At 40.2% G+C, this 17,130-nt stretch overlaps 1 protein-coding gene across 4 annotated transcripts in view; it reads left to right on the plus strand.

Moving 5' to 3' along the window:
• The window catches only part of FAM160A1 (family with sequence similarity 160 member A1), a 360,382-nt gene that overhangs the window by 324,098 nt on the left and 19,154 nt on the right, over positions 1–17,130 (plus strand). For all 4 annotated transcript variants that reach the window (XM_027866951.1, XM_027866950.1, XM_027866952.1 and 1 more), the window contains 3 exons: positions 5,129–5,319; positions 9,510–10,622; positions 16,272–16,450. In XM_027866951.1, coding sequence (XP_027722752.1) covers positions 5,129–5,319; positions 9,510–10,622; positions 16,272–16,450 — 1,483 coding nt within the window. The remainder of the gene's footprint in view (positions 1–5,128; positions 5,320–9,509; positions 10,623–16,271; positions 16,451–17,130) is intronic.

Below are 17,130 nucleotides of genomic sequence, written 5' to 3' on the forward strand. Positions count from 1 at the left end.
ATTTAGAATTAGAACCCAGGTCTTTCTTGACTACAAATCCAGTCCCCTTTCCACTATACCAGGGATTAGAACCTAGGTCTTTCTTGACTGCAAATCCAGCACTCTTTCTACTACACCACACTGCCTTCCCAATTCACTTTCCTCACAAAAACACTGCGAAGTGAGCAATGTTGTTATCCCCATTTTACAGATGAAGAAACTGAGGCTTAGAGAAATGAAATGATTTGCCCATAGTCACATGGCTAGTAAGTATTAGCAGCAAGATTTGAATCCATAGGCCTTTTGATGCCAAGTTCAGACAATGTTCTTTCTATTACATTATCTTTTAATGCACAAGCAGACTGTGGAAAGGCCGGTACTTAGCATAGTTCTTGGCACACAGTAGGTGCCTAATATTTATTATTTATCATTTGATTGATGTGGTCCAGTGGCTATAGACCTAGGTCTCTTCTGAGACTACATGACCATTGACACAGGTCACTTTAACTTCTCAGTGCCTTAGTTTCTTGGGGACGACAATAACAACAACAACAATAATAATAACAGATCTATTTCAAATAGCCATTGTGAAAAAGCACTTCTGTATTTCTTAAACTAGGGCAGCTAGGGGCGACAGTGAATAGAGCTCTGGGTCTAGAGTCAGGAAGACTTGAAGACCTGAGTTCAAATCTGGCTTCAGATACTTACTAGCTGTGTGACCCTGGACAAGTCGTTTCACCCTATTTGCCTTAGTTTCCTCATCTGTAAAAAGAGCTAGAGAAGGAAATGACAAATGACTCCAGTGTTTTTGCCAAGAAAACCCCAAATGGGGTCATGAAGAGTCAGACATGACTGAAACAACTGATCAACAGCAGTGAAAGTGTGAGAATCATTGTGGTTCTACCCGGAGAATTTTCCTAAATTTAGATGTGACTCCAGCCTTATTTTACAATGTGAATTTAATTTAATGAGTGAATGATTCAGTGAGAGATTCCAATAACAAACACTGGAAACAAATTGTATATCAAAAAACCACAGAAGAAACAAATAAATTGTGGTGTGTTAGTGAAATGGAATATTATTGCCCCATAAAAAGTTCAAATATGAAGGATAAAAAGAAATACAGCAAGGCTCATATGAAGTGATCCAGAATGATGAAAGCAAAGTTAGGACAACTTATGTACCAACTTCCGCTGTATAAAAAATGACTAACAGAATCTTCCAAATTCATAGACAGAAGAGAAATAGGGAGGAGACAGAGGGCAAATAAGATGTTATAGTAGAGCTTTGGGATTTTTTTTTTTGGTTGTTGTCAAAGTTTATATCCTTTTTCCCTCCTCATTCAAAATATAACTAGTTTGGAGCTTATGATTTTACGTAATTTTGTTCCTTTCTCTGCAGCTGTTTTGAAATTTTTAATAATAAATATATAATATATATAAATATATAATAATAAAATAAAAAATTCCGGTATCCAAGTCTGAACCCATCCTCCTCCTCTGTCATTGCCAGTTTTGCTAATGGTATTTTCTTCTTACTAATGTAATGCAGCCTCTCAGCACTCTGAGCATCTCTCTAGTTAAAGGTCTCCCTCCAAGCAGGCTTTCCTGTTTCCTTCTTTCAGACAACATCTTTCCTGCCATGAGGCCTCTCCTGTCCCTTCTGTCCTGTGTTCACCACAAATTCCTGATTTCCACTAAGGCACGTTTTTGCAAGGTTGCAATTGTCACATAGCCCAGGAGTCTAAATGTAATTTCAAGCTGCCCACTGGTGATATTTGATGAATAGCTTTATCATGTTTGGTCTAGTGTTTCATTTTTCCTCTCTCAAATGAAGAGGGGGGAAATCTATGTGTATCAACTTCAATGGTGAAAAATGTTCTATTTACTTCCAGCCTAAATGAAACTCAGTCATCAGGTTCACGTGGTCTAAGAAAATAGTGAATCATTTTATTTTTAAATCATTCATGAACAAAATAAGCCTGCGTAAAGACCTTGACTGTGGCAAGTGTTTAGGGAATGGGGAATAATAGAATGTTTTGCTTAGTTTGCTACATTCAGTGCCTAGTAGCTGTGTGACTTTGGTGTCCATTTAACCTCTACGACCTTTAGATTCCTCATCTACAAAATGGACAACACAAGGTTCTTGTGAGACTCCAATGGGAATAAGTGGATAGAATGCTGGGCCTGGAGTCGGGAGGACCTGAGTTCAAATCCAGCCTCAGATACTTATTAGCTGTGTGACCCTGGGCAGGTCACTTTACCATATTTGCCTCAGTTTCCTCATCTGTAAAATGAGCTGGAGAAGGAAATGGCAAACCATTCTAGTGTCTCTGCCAGGAAAACCCCAAATGGGGTCATGAAGAGTCGGACATGACTGAAATAGTCCAACAATAACAAATGTGTCTATGTATATATGTGTGTGTGTGTATACATACACACATGGTGCTTTGCAAACTTTGAAGCACTATATAAAGGCCAGTTTTCAATATTATTTATTAACGATGTAAATTGATACAATAGATTTCCTCTCCTTCTATTGATGTAGGAAAATGAAACACTTGACCAGACCAAATATGATAAATCAGATTATCAGCTGTTGCCAGTGGGTAGCTTGACCTTAACCTGGGTTGTTAGCAGCTAAATTTGATGCAGTTCAAATAGAAATGGTTCTCAACCTGGTTGCTATCCAGCTATTGTTCACTTATGTTTAATGTTCTGCAGACTGTTTCATGTGTAGGTAAGAATGACTGCCTTTTGTAATTGAATAAAAAAAGCATAGGGATTTAAGTTCATCTCCTGTAGGCTTACTGAGATCATCTTATTATCTATCTTGTTTTTCTCTTCTTTTTCGATGGCATTCAGATAGAAAACAAGCTGGACTAAAGCACTCTCCTGCTATCATTCTTTTGTGTTTGATGTTCTGTAGTCTATGGCATGGTTGGATAAAATAAAAGCTTTTTGTAATTGAATTAAAGTATTAGCACACAAACTCATCTGCAGGCTCGCAGAAAGCATCTTCTGGACAGCTCCGGTAGCTGACAAGGTGAATGGGATGATGTATGTGTACTTCGTCCTGTTCCCATATGAGGTTTTGATTTCTTTTTGCTAGGTCTTCGCATATTTTGATAGCTTTAAAATTATTATCTCATTCTCATAATTTTTCATAAAAAGTGAGATGAGTTCAGATAGAAATTATCCTGAGATAAGTTGTTACCCTGCTGTTATTATCTTATATTAATTTTTCTTTGTACAGTTATACAGATGGATGCAGTTTTTATTGTGCCTAGCACATTGTCTGGAACATATTAAGTGCTTAATAAATTCTTGCTTATGAATAACAATAATAATAATAGAAGTCTTTGGTTAACTGAAGTTACATCGACTAATAGATTTACTAGTGTAAGGAGCCTTAGAAGTAGAACTTTTTTGTTTTAAAATCTTTAAAAACATACTAAATAATTTTGTCTGGAGATAGAAAAGATTCTCAGCCTCATCTGGAGCCAACACCCTCTTTACAGAGTTGGGGAACCTGAATTTCAGAGAGGGACCCAGTTCACATAGACAGTAAATAGCCCGAGCTGGGATTCTTACGTGGCTCCTTCCTCCAATGAAGGACTTTCCCCACAGAATGGTGTTGCCTTTTCGCTTTCCTAACTTAGTAACTAGAGCATAATGAAAGAAATTGGATCTTTTTAAAACACGGCGGATCTTGCAGAGGTACAAAGGTTTCATTTTGAAGTTCAGGTGTGGTCAGTTCTGGGTATAAAAGGTGTTGCTCAACTGTCTACATCTACCCTTCAGCTGCTTATCTAAGGATGTGCCCTTGAAACTTTTCATGTATTAAAACTAAATCCTTGACATATGTTTGTTTTCTGGTGGTAAGTTCCTTTTTCCTGGAAGTAGACTTGAAAATGAAATCATTCCAGTGACTTAAGAGATCTGGTTAAATTAGACTTTTCTGAATTACATTAAAGCTCAGATTTTTTTTTTTTTAAATTGTTTCTCTGAGAAAATGTAAGACTTTGCTTATACATATTAAGAATTCATATTTCTTTAGCACTTAAGGTTTACAAAGCATTTTCCTCACAACAACTTTGTGACGTAGGAGTAGGATATAAGTAGTCATATCCCCATTTTAGAGATGAAGAAACTGAGATTAAAGGCTGGAAAGGACTTGCCTGTGATCACAAAGCTTTGTAAATTGTCAGAGCTGGCATTTTAATTTAAAGTCAGGAAGTGGAAAGAGGACTAGTTTTGGAGTCAGAGGTCCAGGATTTGAATCTAGGTTCTGCTCCTTATTACTGGGTTCAGTGTTGACAAAATGTGTCCCTTCTCTGGGGCAGCGAGGTGGCGCAGTGGATAGAGCACTGGCTTTGGAGTCAGGAGGACCTGAGTTCAAATGTGACCTTAGACACTTGACATTTGCTAGCTGTGTGACGTTGGGCAAGTCACTTAACCCCATTGCCTGCCAAAAAAAAATGTTTCCCTTCTCATGGCTTCAGTTTCCTTATCTGTCACATGAAGAGAAGGTGATAGCAATCTCTGAGGGCCCTCTTACCTCTTAAAGTGTGACCATGAGCCTAACCATCTTTTTGCTGTGCCGCAACTGCCTCTGTATCAGAGCACCAAGAGCAGAGAATCAGACCCAGATGCGGTGCCTCCGGATGTTTAGAACCTAGCACACTGTGTACTCCATGTCCTCACTCAGAGGGTATGTCATTGCCTTTATTATCATTTTGCTCATTAAGGAAGACAGTCTGCTAAGCAGTTGGACTACAATGGGGCCCAGTGTTCCGTCGTTGCCTCACAAGTGTTTGAGGAGTGACTCCAACTTGAAACGTCCAGAGTCCCGGCTGGTACAGGGTTTGGAATTACTCTAAAACTTCTTGCAAGAAGTGGAAGCATCCAGCCGTGCTCCCAGCCATCCAGCCATGCTCCCAGCGAGGCATTGGCCCTTATGTTCCTGTTTTATCCGCAGGACATATGGAAGCTGATCTGGGACATGATGAAGGCCCTCCTACCTTCATTGTCTGCCAACTCTGGGGCTGGAGGACGTGTCAGCTCTTGGTATTAATGAAGCACCAGGCGTTCCTTTGGTTGAAACGAACCATTTCTTTGTATTAATGGAAATACAATTCTTCTTTCAGGTACCTAATCCCGTGCAACCATATGATGATGAGTCAAAGGTGGGCTGTGAAAGAAAGAGATTGCTATTCTGTTTCTGCTGCTAAGCTCCTTGCTCTGACCCCCGTGTGCTGCTCCAGTGGGATCACCCTGACTCTTGGGAACCAGGAAAGGGACCACATCCTTTGGTCCAAGTTCATGCACAATGATTCAGGTGGGAACTTGCTTGGAGTTGTCTTGAAACAAAGAGTATGAACAAAACAAACAAAAAAAAAACCCCGAAACAAAACAAAACAAAAAAAAAGAAACAAAGACTATTCACGTTCTTCTCTCTCTATGGGATGTCTGTATCTGGGTAGACAGAGCAGTATGCCCTAAATCCAAACAGGTGAAGGCTGCTTCTTCACCTGATGAATGATTAATTTGGGGTTGTGGTTCTTCTTCATGAATTATGTACTCTCAGTAATTAGCACCAAATGAAAAACAGAGGCCTTCCCTCATTTATTGCTTCTAAATCTTTATTTTAAGGATAATTCCCTAGTGACTTCCTGGTGTCAGAAATGGAAAGACATATTCCAGTATGTCTTAAAAAACTAAGTTTGTTTATTCATGTAATATCCAAATTTGCATTAGACCATACTGAGGCTCCTTGATAGCCTGACTGCATATGGCTTGATTCCCAATATGCAGCTATAAAGTTTAAGTATGGGGAAAGAAAAATGGCAGCTTGCTGGGTATGGTGCATTGTGAATGTGAGCACTTAATACATATTGCATTTTCTACAAATACTTAATATGGTAGTTGTGCATTTTGACTGATCAAATTAATAATATGTAGATTAAGTATGTGACAGGTGGGTGGAATAATATATTTGTGTTTTGGTTGGTTGGTTTTAGGAATTGAAAGTGCAACTCTGTGAATTATATTTATATCCATCTCTATATGCCCATATCCATATCAACATCTATATCATCTATATCTGTATCTAGCTATATCTATATCTTCTTTCTACCTAGTTATCTTGACATTGTTCTATGTTAGTCTGAATTTAGGCAATGCTTCTTAAATGAGATATCTTGGGGAAAAATAAAAAACTAAATAACTAAATAAACACACACACACACACACACACACACACACACAGAGGAAGACTACTTATTATAAACTGTACCTAGATTTTATATAAGCCTCCTTTGAACCAATATGGGTATATTGAATTTAATAAACATTTATTATGCACCTACTATGTGCTTAATAATAACTCATTAGGCCCTGGACATAAAAAAGCACGACTGAAACAGTCCCTTACTTCAAGGGGCTGATCTTCTTTTAGGGGTTACGTGAAGGCACAGTAAAATAATAAGCTATGGTAGGGAAGAGGAGAAGGGAGTTCTGTGGCCAGTCCATTCATGTGTACAGATAGCTGCAGAGAGAAAATGTATTCATGTCCCTTCAGTACTTGTTCAGGCGACCCTTTCAATGGAGAAGTCCTGACTGAATCCTAATGACCAGGGAAGGGTATATACACTTACAGTACTTTCTCATGTTCCCAAGACCTAGCTTTGTCTTAAAACATAGATTGTTATTAATATTTTTTGTTTTTATGTCACCTAAATTTCCCCCTATAATAATAGGTGGCAGCTATTGGATATAAAAATACAGTGCCGGGCTTGGAGTCAGAAAGACCAGGGTTAAAATCTTGCCTTGGACACACTAGCTGTGTGGCCCTAGATGAGTCACTTACCTTCTGTCTGCCTCAGTTTCCTCAACTGTAAAATGGGAATAATAGTATCATCTATTTCTCTAGGTTGTTTTGAGCATCAGCTGAGACAATATTTATAAAGCTTGATACATAGTAGCCACTTAATAAATGCTTCCTTCCCTCCCTCTCTCCCTTCTTTCCTTCCTTCCTTCTTTCCTTCCTTCCTTCCCTTAATACAGAGAATTTCAGCCTTTGACATTTACTGCTTGTGTGACCTTGGGCAAGTCATTTCAGTTTCCTCATCTGGAGGGTTGGGCTAGATGACCCCTCTGGTTCCTTACTATTTAAAATCTTTGATCCCCATGCATTATTGCAATGTCATGCTGCCATCGAATTCATCTCTAAATAGAGCAGGAGTTCTTAACCTGTATCCTTTAATTTCAGGGCGAATATGAACTTGGGTGAGGGAAAAAAATCTCTTTTTTCACTAACCTCTAACTGAAATTTATTATTTATCTCTATTCTGAGAAGGGGTCCATAGGTTTCACCAGACTGACAAAGGGGGTCCTTGACAAACAGAAAGGTTAAGAACCCAAGATAGAATTATCTTTATGAGTAGGTTCCCCCAATTGAGAAAGTTATCATTGCGTTTGGCTTGAATACGTTTTTAGAAATTACTGTGTCCTTCCTTCCAAGGACCGGTGAGTCCTTGGTATTTGTGTGTTTCCATGTGACAGCGGGCCCCGGTGAACTTGCTAGGATCATAGTGTGTTGTTCTAGAAGGGACTGAACCTTAGAGCTTATCTCGTCCAGCCCTCTCCCTCTCTTTGGTGATTCTGTGTGGTTGTACATGAAGATAACTTCCTGTTGCATCGATTTTGCTGGGCAAAGCAGAGAGGATTTCGTGTACTTTGCTAGTTGCTAATTTTTCACATTTACTTTTCTACACTACAAAAATTGAGCCCATCTTTAAAACATTTTTTTTTTGTCCCTCTATTCAACACTGGCTCAGGCTGCATTTGATGCTTTAAAACAACACCCTTTGAAGCTAGGAAATGGCCTTTTATCGCAGGAGCTAAATTTTTATCTTTTTAATTTTTTCCCCAAGACATTAATTTTATTAGTAAGCAAGTGGCAAGTCAGTGAGTTTGCTGTTATGATGATACATCTTAAATTTTTACATTTTAATGATGATATACACACTCATTTTTAATTGGGAGGAGAAGAGAATATGTGGGGTTTTTTTTTTGTTGTTTTATTTTTGGTGAGGCAATTGGGGTTAAATGACTTACCCAGGGTCACAAAGCTAGTAAGTATCAAGTGCCTGGTCTGAGGCCAGATTTGAACTCAGGTCCTACTGACTCCAGGGCTGGTGCTGTATCCATTGTACCACCTAGCTGCCCTGAAAATATGGTTTTATTAGTGAAGAAACAGGGAATATTATATTAAAAGTGCCACTCTGGGAAAAATGGATAATTGTCAGGATGAAAGAAATCTCTTCTGCTTTGACGTGATAAATATGGGCAAAGAAATACACTGTCTTCATGTTAATCCCTTTCAGATCATACTGGCTAAATCCCATATGTGTTTATGGCAATGCGATGTTTGGGTATATTGTGAACATTGCTTAGCGTAACACATAGTAGGCACTCTTACTGCCTGACTGTGATATTGTAGTGTTAGTGAATCTCCCCGAGAACCCAATTTATGACCATAGAGTAACTTTGGTGAGACTTTGGTTCCCCAAAATCTCATACTGCAATACTTTTGAAAGACATCTTCTCTTCCTACATCTGTGTGGAGAACTTCAGGCATAGAATGTCCTTCCATCTCTAACTTAAGGTCTTAAAGAGCTGTCTGCAACAGTAAGAGCTTGACTTGCCTGCGGTCACACAGCTAATCTAAGAGGGACAAGATTTGAACTCGGGTCCTCTTGACTCCAAGGCCCAACCTTCTCTTGACTATTCCATGTTACCTCTCACTTCTTCCTCTCAAAAAACAATTAATAGTAATAATATATTCCTGTTTTACTTTAAGGTTTACAAAATGCTTCTCTGTGCCCCCCCTCCCCTGAGCATCCTCATGAGGTAGATAGTGTGAGTCCTTTTCCCCATTTTATAGTTAAGGAAACTTATTCTTAGAAAGGGGAAGTCACTTTACTGAGATCATATATATATATTATATATATATAATTGTATATACAACGTATACATTATATACAATTATGTACAAAGATACACAATTATATACAATATACTATATATAAACAATATACGTGTATATATATACATATACATACATATACATACATATATATATAATTATTTATACACACACACACACACACACATACATACATACATACATATATAAAGCATTGCGGCCAGGATTTGAATCCAGATCTCCTGATTCCACATCCAGCCAGTGCTCTCACTAAACCATGCTTCCAATAAAACTCTAAGAAAATAGATATTTCCCTATATACATTTCTTTCTGAGAGAGAGCATTTAATTTTTGCAGGGTAAACATTTTCCCGTCCGATAACTTGCCCTACAAATGGCCATATCCAGGCCCTCAAGCTCCCCTTCTTGGTTTGCTTCCTTCTGTTAGCAAAGACTTTCTGTTCTTGTAAAACTTCTTTTTTTCTTAAATCCAAGAACAGATCATATTACATTTTGAGCCATGTGTGTCTTTCATTTCAGGCCCTGGAGAGCAGCGTCCTCCTGGGGAAATGTCTCCGTCAGCCTGCATTGTGGAGTATGGGAAAGCCTTGGACATTAGCTACCTTCAGTACCTTTGGGAGGCCCACAATAACATCAGCCACTGCATGAAGGACTGCCAAGTTTGGTCTGCTCTTTATGATGGAGAATCCCCTGATCCTGATACCTTTCTCTCCAGTCTGAAGGAGGAGAACAATAAAAATGTGTCCTACCCAGTGCTGAGGACGCACCAGCAGTTACCCGGCCATCCCTGTTCTCAGCTCACGCACAAGAAGGAGAAGAGCCAGACAGACCTGGAATGGGATGACAGCTATGATACGGGAATGTCTGCTCAGTCAGGAGGTAGCCCCTCTCAGCCCTGTGAGGATTTGGAGACCCCAGCTCCTCCGGTCCCCATAGATCCCCCCAAGCACATCCAGGAGATGAAGAAGAATGCCATCATGATGTTCAAAGGCTCTTACATAGAGGAATCTGACTTTCAGGATGATGTCATGGTTTACAGGCTCTGTGCTGAGAAAGATGCCCAGGACAGCCACAATGAGCCTCTGAAGTCCTCGAGGTCCCCCCTGAACAATGGGCCCCTTGATTGTTCCCAGCCACAAACAGATTCTGAGGAAGAACCAGATAGGATCAATGCAAGCTTGAGTCATGAAGAGCCTGAGGAATCCTACCAGAGCCCTTCCAGGGCGGCCTCACCATCTGTGTCTGAGTCGGCCCAAGCTGCACCTCTGGAGGCAGACCACAATTCTGGGGTGATGGCGGCCAGCCCAGATGGTGAAGACTTCCTTACCCAGTATGAGAAAATCATAAAAGAACTGGACTCGGGCTCTGAGGGTTTGATGGAAGACAGTTTCCCAACACCTGCTCCCTCACCTCCTGTGCCAGAGGAGGAAGGGGAGAAGAAGGGAGAAGCAAAGGAAGAAGAGGAAACAAGTGAGGCAGAGGAAAGAAAGGAAGAAGAGGAAGAGGAAGATGACTTTGAGCATTTTGTGGCTGAGGCTCCTTCAGCAGAAAGCTTACCTTCCCCATTTGGGATGAAAGATCAGACTGCCTTTCCTAGTCGTCATGCGAGGACTCAAGGGGCCCCCTTTACAGGTGAAGATTTCAGCCACTTTGCTGCATCTGTTTTCTGAGAGTTATGATGTGTTTTGGGGCAGGAAGATAAGGCAGGACAGAGTAAGAGTGTGGTTCTTTGACTCAACACAAGGAAGAAAGTATTTCGTGGTATTATTTAGCAGAATTTCTTTCTCTTTTTAGGACTAAAAGCTTTCTTTTAATTTCTTCAAGGAAAAACATAAAACCAAATAAAAATTTACATAGACAAACTTCCTTTTCTACAATAAAATTGTAAAATTAAATAGTCTTATCTTTAATAATGGCAAATAAAATGAAGCAGCAGGATGTTTGATCTTTAAATAGAAGTAATGACAATAGCTGACATTAATATGGGATCATAGAATTCATATCTGGAAGGGACTTTAGAATAACTGGATAATGTTCAAAAAGACATTGGTTCTGGTTTAATAGCATTTCCTAAAAGCTATTCCAGTGAAGAGCAAATTCTCAGACAGGTCCTCCTCCACTGGAAAGGCTTCAAGTACAGTCCTGTACAAGGCAGACAAAGTATGTTCCTTGCCTGAGGACCAGCTCAGCTCAATTTAGCAAGGCTTTCCATCTGACAGCTTGGCCAAAAAGTGATGAACTTTTCAGCCACAGCAGCTCTCCAAGATCATCTACTAAGACCGAGTGGTTGGAATCTGCCGTGGTGAATGCAGTACCTGCATCAATGAAATCACAGGTCCTTGAAGTCTTTAGGAGTGTAGAGGGTGATGACTGATCTTATTATCTAATTATCTTGGCATAGTGACATGTTTAGAGTTGTTGTCTGTAGGATATTTGGACCTGTGATTTCTTCATCTTTGTATGGAACTCCCTGCAAGGAAACTCCCGCTACTAGTGCAGTTTAACAGCTGTTTTATAGATTATAGTTTTAGAGGGGGCAGCTAGGTGGCGCAGTGGATACAGCACCGGCCCTGAAGTCAGGAGGACCCGAGTTCAAATAAGGCCTCAGACCAAACACTTGACACGTGCTAGCTGTGTGACCTTGGGCAAGTCACTTAACCCCGATTGCCTTACTAAAAAAAAATAAATAAATAAAACAAAATTAAAAAAAAAAAGAGTATAGTCTTAGAGAATTGCTTAAGTTGCTGAAAGGTCAACTAGCCTCCAGAGTCACACAGCCAGTGTGTGTCAGAGGAGGGTCTTAAACCCAGGCCTTAAACACAAACACACACCCCCCCCCCACACACAAAATCTCTTTCTATATATATGCAGAGACCTATGTGTATCTATATACATCCATAGAGGTTGAACCATTTATCTGTCTGTCTATCCAGCTGAAAATACTTATGAAGCTTTACTCTGTGTGTATGTGTATATGCATAACTTTATAGGTTTTGTAAAAAAAAAAAAAATTCCTCTTTTGACATCTTCCCTTGGTATTCCATATGCTCATTCTGTCTTATCTCTCCATCTGTTAACTATGTACTAAAAGAATGAATGGTTGCTATTAATCTTACCGTTTTCTAATGATATCTCCTATTTGCACATCCCTGTTTACTGTGCCAGCAGTGGTGATAGAGATCCTACAGGGGCAGCGTATTTGAGATAAGCAAATTTAACTACAAATTCATTACTGAAAATAGATATCTATTAATACCTCTGTTAAAGATGAGGATACATTCCAGTGATATCTTTGTCAGAAACTTCAAAATTGCATGTAGTAATAATATAGGAGATACAAGATATGTTCCTTGACGGCACAACATGGATTTTAAGGTTATGTACTACATAAAATATCATTAAGTGTGACTTACAAAATCTAGGAGTCTTGGGGCAGAGGACTGGGTTTGGATTCCTGGGTATGAGTGAGTGGGATTGGCCTTTGCTTAGCCTTGTGCTTAGGCAGATGTTTGGAAGGGGAGAGCCTTTGGGGTGGGCAGATTTACTATGAGGGTAAGCAGGTGAGAGGTGGTGGGCCAGCCTCATCCTTCCCCTGGTAGTTCTTAGGAGTTAGGAGTTAGGGAAGCGTAGAGGTGTTTTGTGAGCTACAGCCTCTCCCTTTGAGCCCTTTCAAGTTAATCTGAAACAGGAGTTCTTAACCCTTTTTAGTGTCATGGTTCCCTCTGGCAGTCTGATGAAGCCTGTGGACCCCCTGCTCAAGATGCTTTTAATTGCATAAAATAAACCACATAGGATTATAAAGGGAACCAGTTATATTATAATAGTTATCAAAGTAATTTTTAAAAAGTTCCTGGCTCCCCAGCAATCTTTGTTCTAAAACAAGTAAATGAGCCTACTCTTTGGAACCAACAAAGTAAGCTTTGAATAAATTTCAGGGGCTCCTCTACTAAGTTCCCTGCTTCTAGTGGCATATTCCCCTAAATGCTTACTAATTAATCCCTGAGATACCTTTAATTTGGAAAGGCATCTCCTTTCACCTTTCATTTCATAATTATAGGGCCATTTTTTTTTAATGGGGAGAGGGAGAGGGACTAACAACTGGGAAAATCAGGACAGACCTCCTGGAAGAATTGGCACCTTGAACTGAGTGAGTCTTAAAGGGACCTAGATATTTCAGGAGATGCAACGTTCCATGTTTGGGAGGACCAGCCTGTGCAAAGCAGAGGTGGGAGATGGGTTGTTGTGTATGGGGAGCACCAGGGAGGCCAATCTGGCTGGAACCAGATTTTGTGAAGTTTAATAAGAACAATAGTCTGGAACCATATTGTGAAGGGAATTACATGCCAAAGGAAAGAATGTGTTATCTTATTGTAGAGGTGGGAAGGATCACTGAAGCTGCTTCTTTTTCTTTTGTTTGTTTGTTTGTTTGTTTGTTTTTTGCTAGGCAATGAGGTTAAGGGACTTGCTGAGGTCACACAGCTAGTAAGTGTCAAGTGTTTGAGGCCGGATTTGAATTCAGGTCCTCCTGACTCTAGGGCCGGTGCTGTATCCACTGCGCCACCTAGCTGCCCTCACTGAAGCTTCTTGAGTAGGGAATGGCAACAGGGTTGTTATGAGGAAAGTGTTTTGTAAATTTTTAAGACCAACAGAAAGGTGAATTATTATTGATGTCTCCTTTGTGTTTCTAAGATCCAGGTTTTGTTTTTTTTTTTGTTTTTTGGGGTTTTTTTTGTAGTGTCTGGGAACAACTCCGTGTCTCCCTGAGAGGAACAAACATAGCCATCACTCAGTTTCATGCCTTTCACAGCACAGGCTTCAGGCTACAGTTGTTTTTAAATTTTTTTTCCTTCTAAATTTTATGGTGTTTGTTTTTAATAGACTGCTTCTGTTTCATTTGAGGGGGTTTTATTATCTTATACAGCCCAGTGCTTACAGAGTGAAGCATCTAGTGATGAAATCTGTTTTCATTTTCTTAAACTCATATTAATGTTGGCCCACTCTTCTTAAGACTCTCCCATTCATCAAATCTTATGTGCTTTCATTACAAATAATGCTGTGGTTTAGGGGGTGTTATCAATAGCTAAGCTGAAAAACCAAACCCACAAATTCCCATTACTGTTATTTACGGTGACACTTTGATGGCAAAAATCTAAAACTTCTACAAGTAATTTTGTTGACGGTAAATCTCTTCTTTCATGATTTTCCCAGTCTTGAGTGAAGTTGGGCTGCATAAAATGTGCTAGTTTTATTCTGACACAAATGAGTGGAAACTTATTTTTTTTTAATGTCCTGGTTTTATAATCCCACTGATGCCATGGTGTTCAACAGGCTGGTGGGATGCCATTCTTTCTGACCTTAGAATTTAGCGATGGTTATGAACCTGTGCCTAATGCTGAAATGAAAACGCTGGTCTCCTCTCTCCTTCACTGTGAGGCATGAACTCAGGCTGATTTGGTCCCTCCTCTTTGCTCTGTGTTTTGGCCCATTTAGTAGAGGATTCATATAATATTCATATTCACAGATACATTTAAGCATCTCAAACCTCCACTGGCTGTTAAAGGTTTATTTTAGCATATTCCATGCTTAGATGTATCATGGAGAAGAACTAAGCCTTGAATGTAAGAGATCAATACAATTCCATTTAATTCAAGAAGGTTTTATTGACTGAAGGGAGAGGCAGCTTGGCAGTGGCTGGAAGGTTGGCCTTAAAGGTAGGAAGATCTAGATTTGAGCTCTGCCTTGGATGGAGTTACACACACAGAACTGTGACCATACATAAGTAACCTACCCTCTCTCAGTGCCTCAAACAACTCTCTGAGTTGAGTTTGTCGATCTACATTGGTGAAGGGAGTTTCCATGCTTGGAATTGCCCACAGTGATGAAACCCTCAGATTTGAACCCCTCAGAACAACAACAAAAAAGCAAGACGAGGATGCTAAGTCCTAGGAATGAAGGAAATAGTTCTTGCCCTCAAGAAACTTACTTTCTACTTAAAGGGATATAACTTGGGCATGAATATGCAAATATAAAGTAATTTTGGGGGCAATGAGTGGGGGTGGGGATCAGGAAAGACCCAAGGAGCAATTGGTACCTGAGCTGTGTTTGGAAAAAGCTTGGGATTCTAAGAAGTGGAGGTGAGGAAGGCAGGTATTCCATTGATGGGGATGTCCAGTTCAGAGGGATGGAGAAGGGAATTAGAGTACCACATGTGAGGAATGAAAAGGCAATTTTGCCTGTGTCAGGGAATGCAGAAAGGGAATGAATGTATAATGAAGCTGGAAAGGTAGATTGGACCCAGGTTGGGAAGTCCTTTAAAAGCCAGAGTAATTTATTTTTTTATCATAGAGGCAATAGAGTGTCCCCAGAATTATTGAGTGTGGCAATGACATGGTCAAATCTATGCTTAAGAATGACTTTGACAGCTTTGTAGGGGATGGCCTGGAGTGTAGAGAGATTTGAGACAGAGAGACCAAGTAATAGGTTGTGGCAGTGATTGAGGGGAGGGGTGATCTAGGGTTGTGTCTGTATGAAGAGAGTGAAGGGAGAGGAGGTGAGCGATAGGGTGAGGGTGAAAGTGGCAAGATTGGGCAACTGAATGAAGAGGTGGAGTGAGGAATGAGATGCTGAGGATAAATACTGTTGTGGTTATAAACTTGGGAGACCGGAGGAGTAGCGGCACCTTCTCTGGAAAAAGAGTTGGGTTTGAGGGAAAGCTAATGAATTGTGCTTTTGACGTGTTTAATTGGATGAGGTTTAAAAAACAGTAGCCAGGTCAGTCTGTCTGGAACTTAGAGGGCATAATGTGGAATGTTGGGCAGTAGAGATGGACAAAGAGCTTGGACCCACGCTGGGAAGGGCTATAAATGTCAAGCAATGGCGGCAAGAGGGAGCCACTGTTACTTCTTGAACCTGGTGAGTGACATGGGCAGATCTGTGATTTGGGGAGATTATTTCATCAGATGTCAATCTAAAGAAAAACAGTCCAATGTGTTATCTTTTTATTTTAGAATTATCTGCCCTGCCAGATTTTTTTTTAATCGACTACCATAATTTACAATTTGCCATGTGGAAGCGGCTACCATGGGTGGTCTTACGGCTACCATGTTTTTGCTGGGATTGGGTGGGGATGGCAGCCATTTTTCCTATTCACGTGTGGAGTCTGACTAGACTTGAGAAGGATCTCAAGATTCTTTTCCCAGTGGCTACTTCAGTTGCAAGGGGGAGCAGCGGAAAAATGCACATGTAGCTAACTAATATCCAAGTGTTTTGTTTTTCCCACAGGACCATTCATCAGTGTGGTGCTGTCGAAGTTGGAGAACATGCTGGAGAACTCCTTGCATGTTAATTTGCTGCTTATCGGGATCATTACTCAGCTGGCCAGCTACCCCCAGCCCCTCCTCCGATCTTTCTTGCTTAACACCAACATGGTCTTTCAGCCCAGTGTTCGATCCTTGTATCAGGTATGTTTGCCTGCTTCCCATTTGTACCTGCTGCTTGCTCTGGCAGCTAATTTGTGAGAGAGTCCCCTCCCCTCCCCCACTGGTCCATTTTTATTTCCCTTCATCCATATGAATTTGTCTTTGTTCCTTGTTCTCATTCCTTTGCTTTCCTGCCCTGATTCAGAGAGTAAAACCCCTGCATAAACTGCAGAGCTTCATTTGGTTTCATGTTCTAGAGGTTCTGCTACCAAGAAAACCCAGACATTTTAAAATGTGCATAATGGGCCCTTACCTCAAGTACCTGTAAGACTTTGAAAAGTGAGAGTGGAGCTCAGTGGGGAGCATCAGAATGCCATAATTCATTCAAAAGTCATCTCCCTGCCCCAGGTCTCTCCCCTCTCTGACTTATCCTCCACATAGCTAACAAACAGATCTTCCTAAAGCATTCCCCTTAGATTGTGAACCTTTGACAGCAGGGACTGTCTTCTTTCATAATTGAATACCTAGTGCCTAGCAAAGTGTCTGGCACATAGTAGGAACTTAATAATAAATGTTTATCGACTGTTCCCCAAAGCACAGATCCCACCATGTCACGGGCATCTTTCAGTGATCCCCTGTTGCCTCCAGGGAGGCATTTTAATATATATTTAAAATATATAATATAATATAATATAATATAATATAATATAATATAATATAAT

Source organism: Vombatus ursinus, unplaced genomic scaffold, assembly GCF_900497805.2.
Source record: "Vombatus ursinus unplaced genomic scaffold, bare-nosed wombat genome assembly UNPS02014784.1, whole genome shotgun sequence".
Classification (NCBI taxonomy): domain Eukaryota; kingdom Metazoa; phylum Chordata; class Mammalia; order Diprotodontia; family Vombatidae; genus Vombatus; species Vombatus ursinus.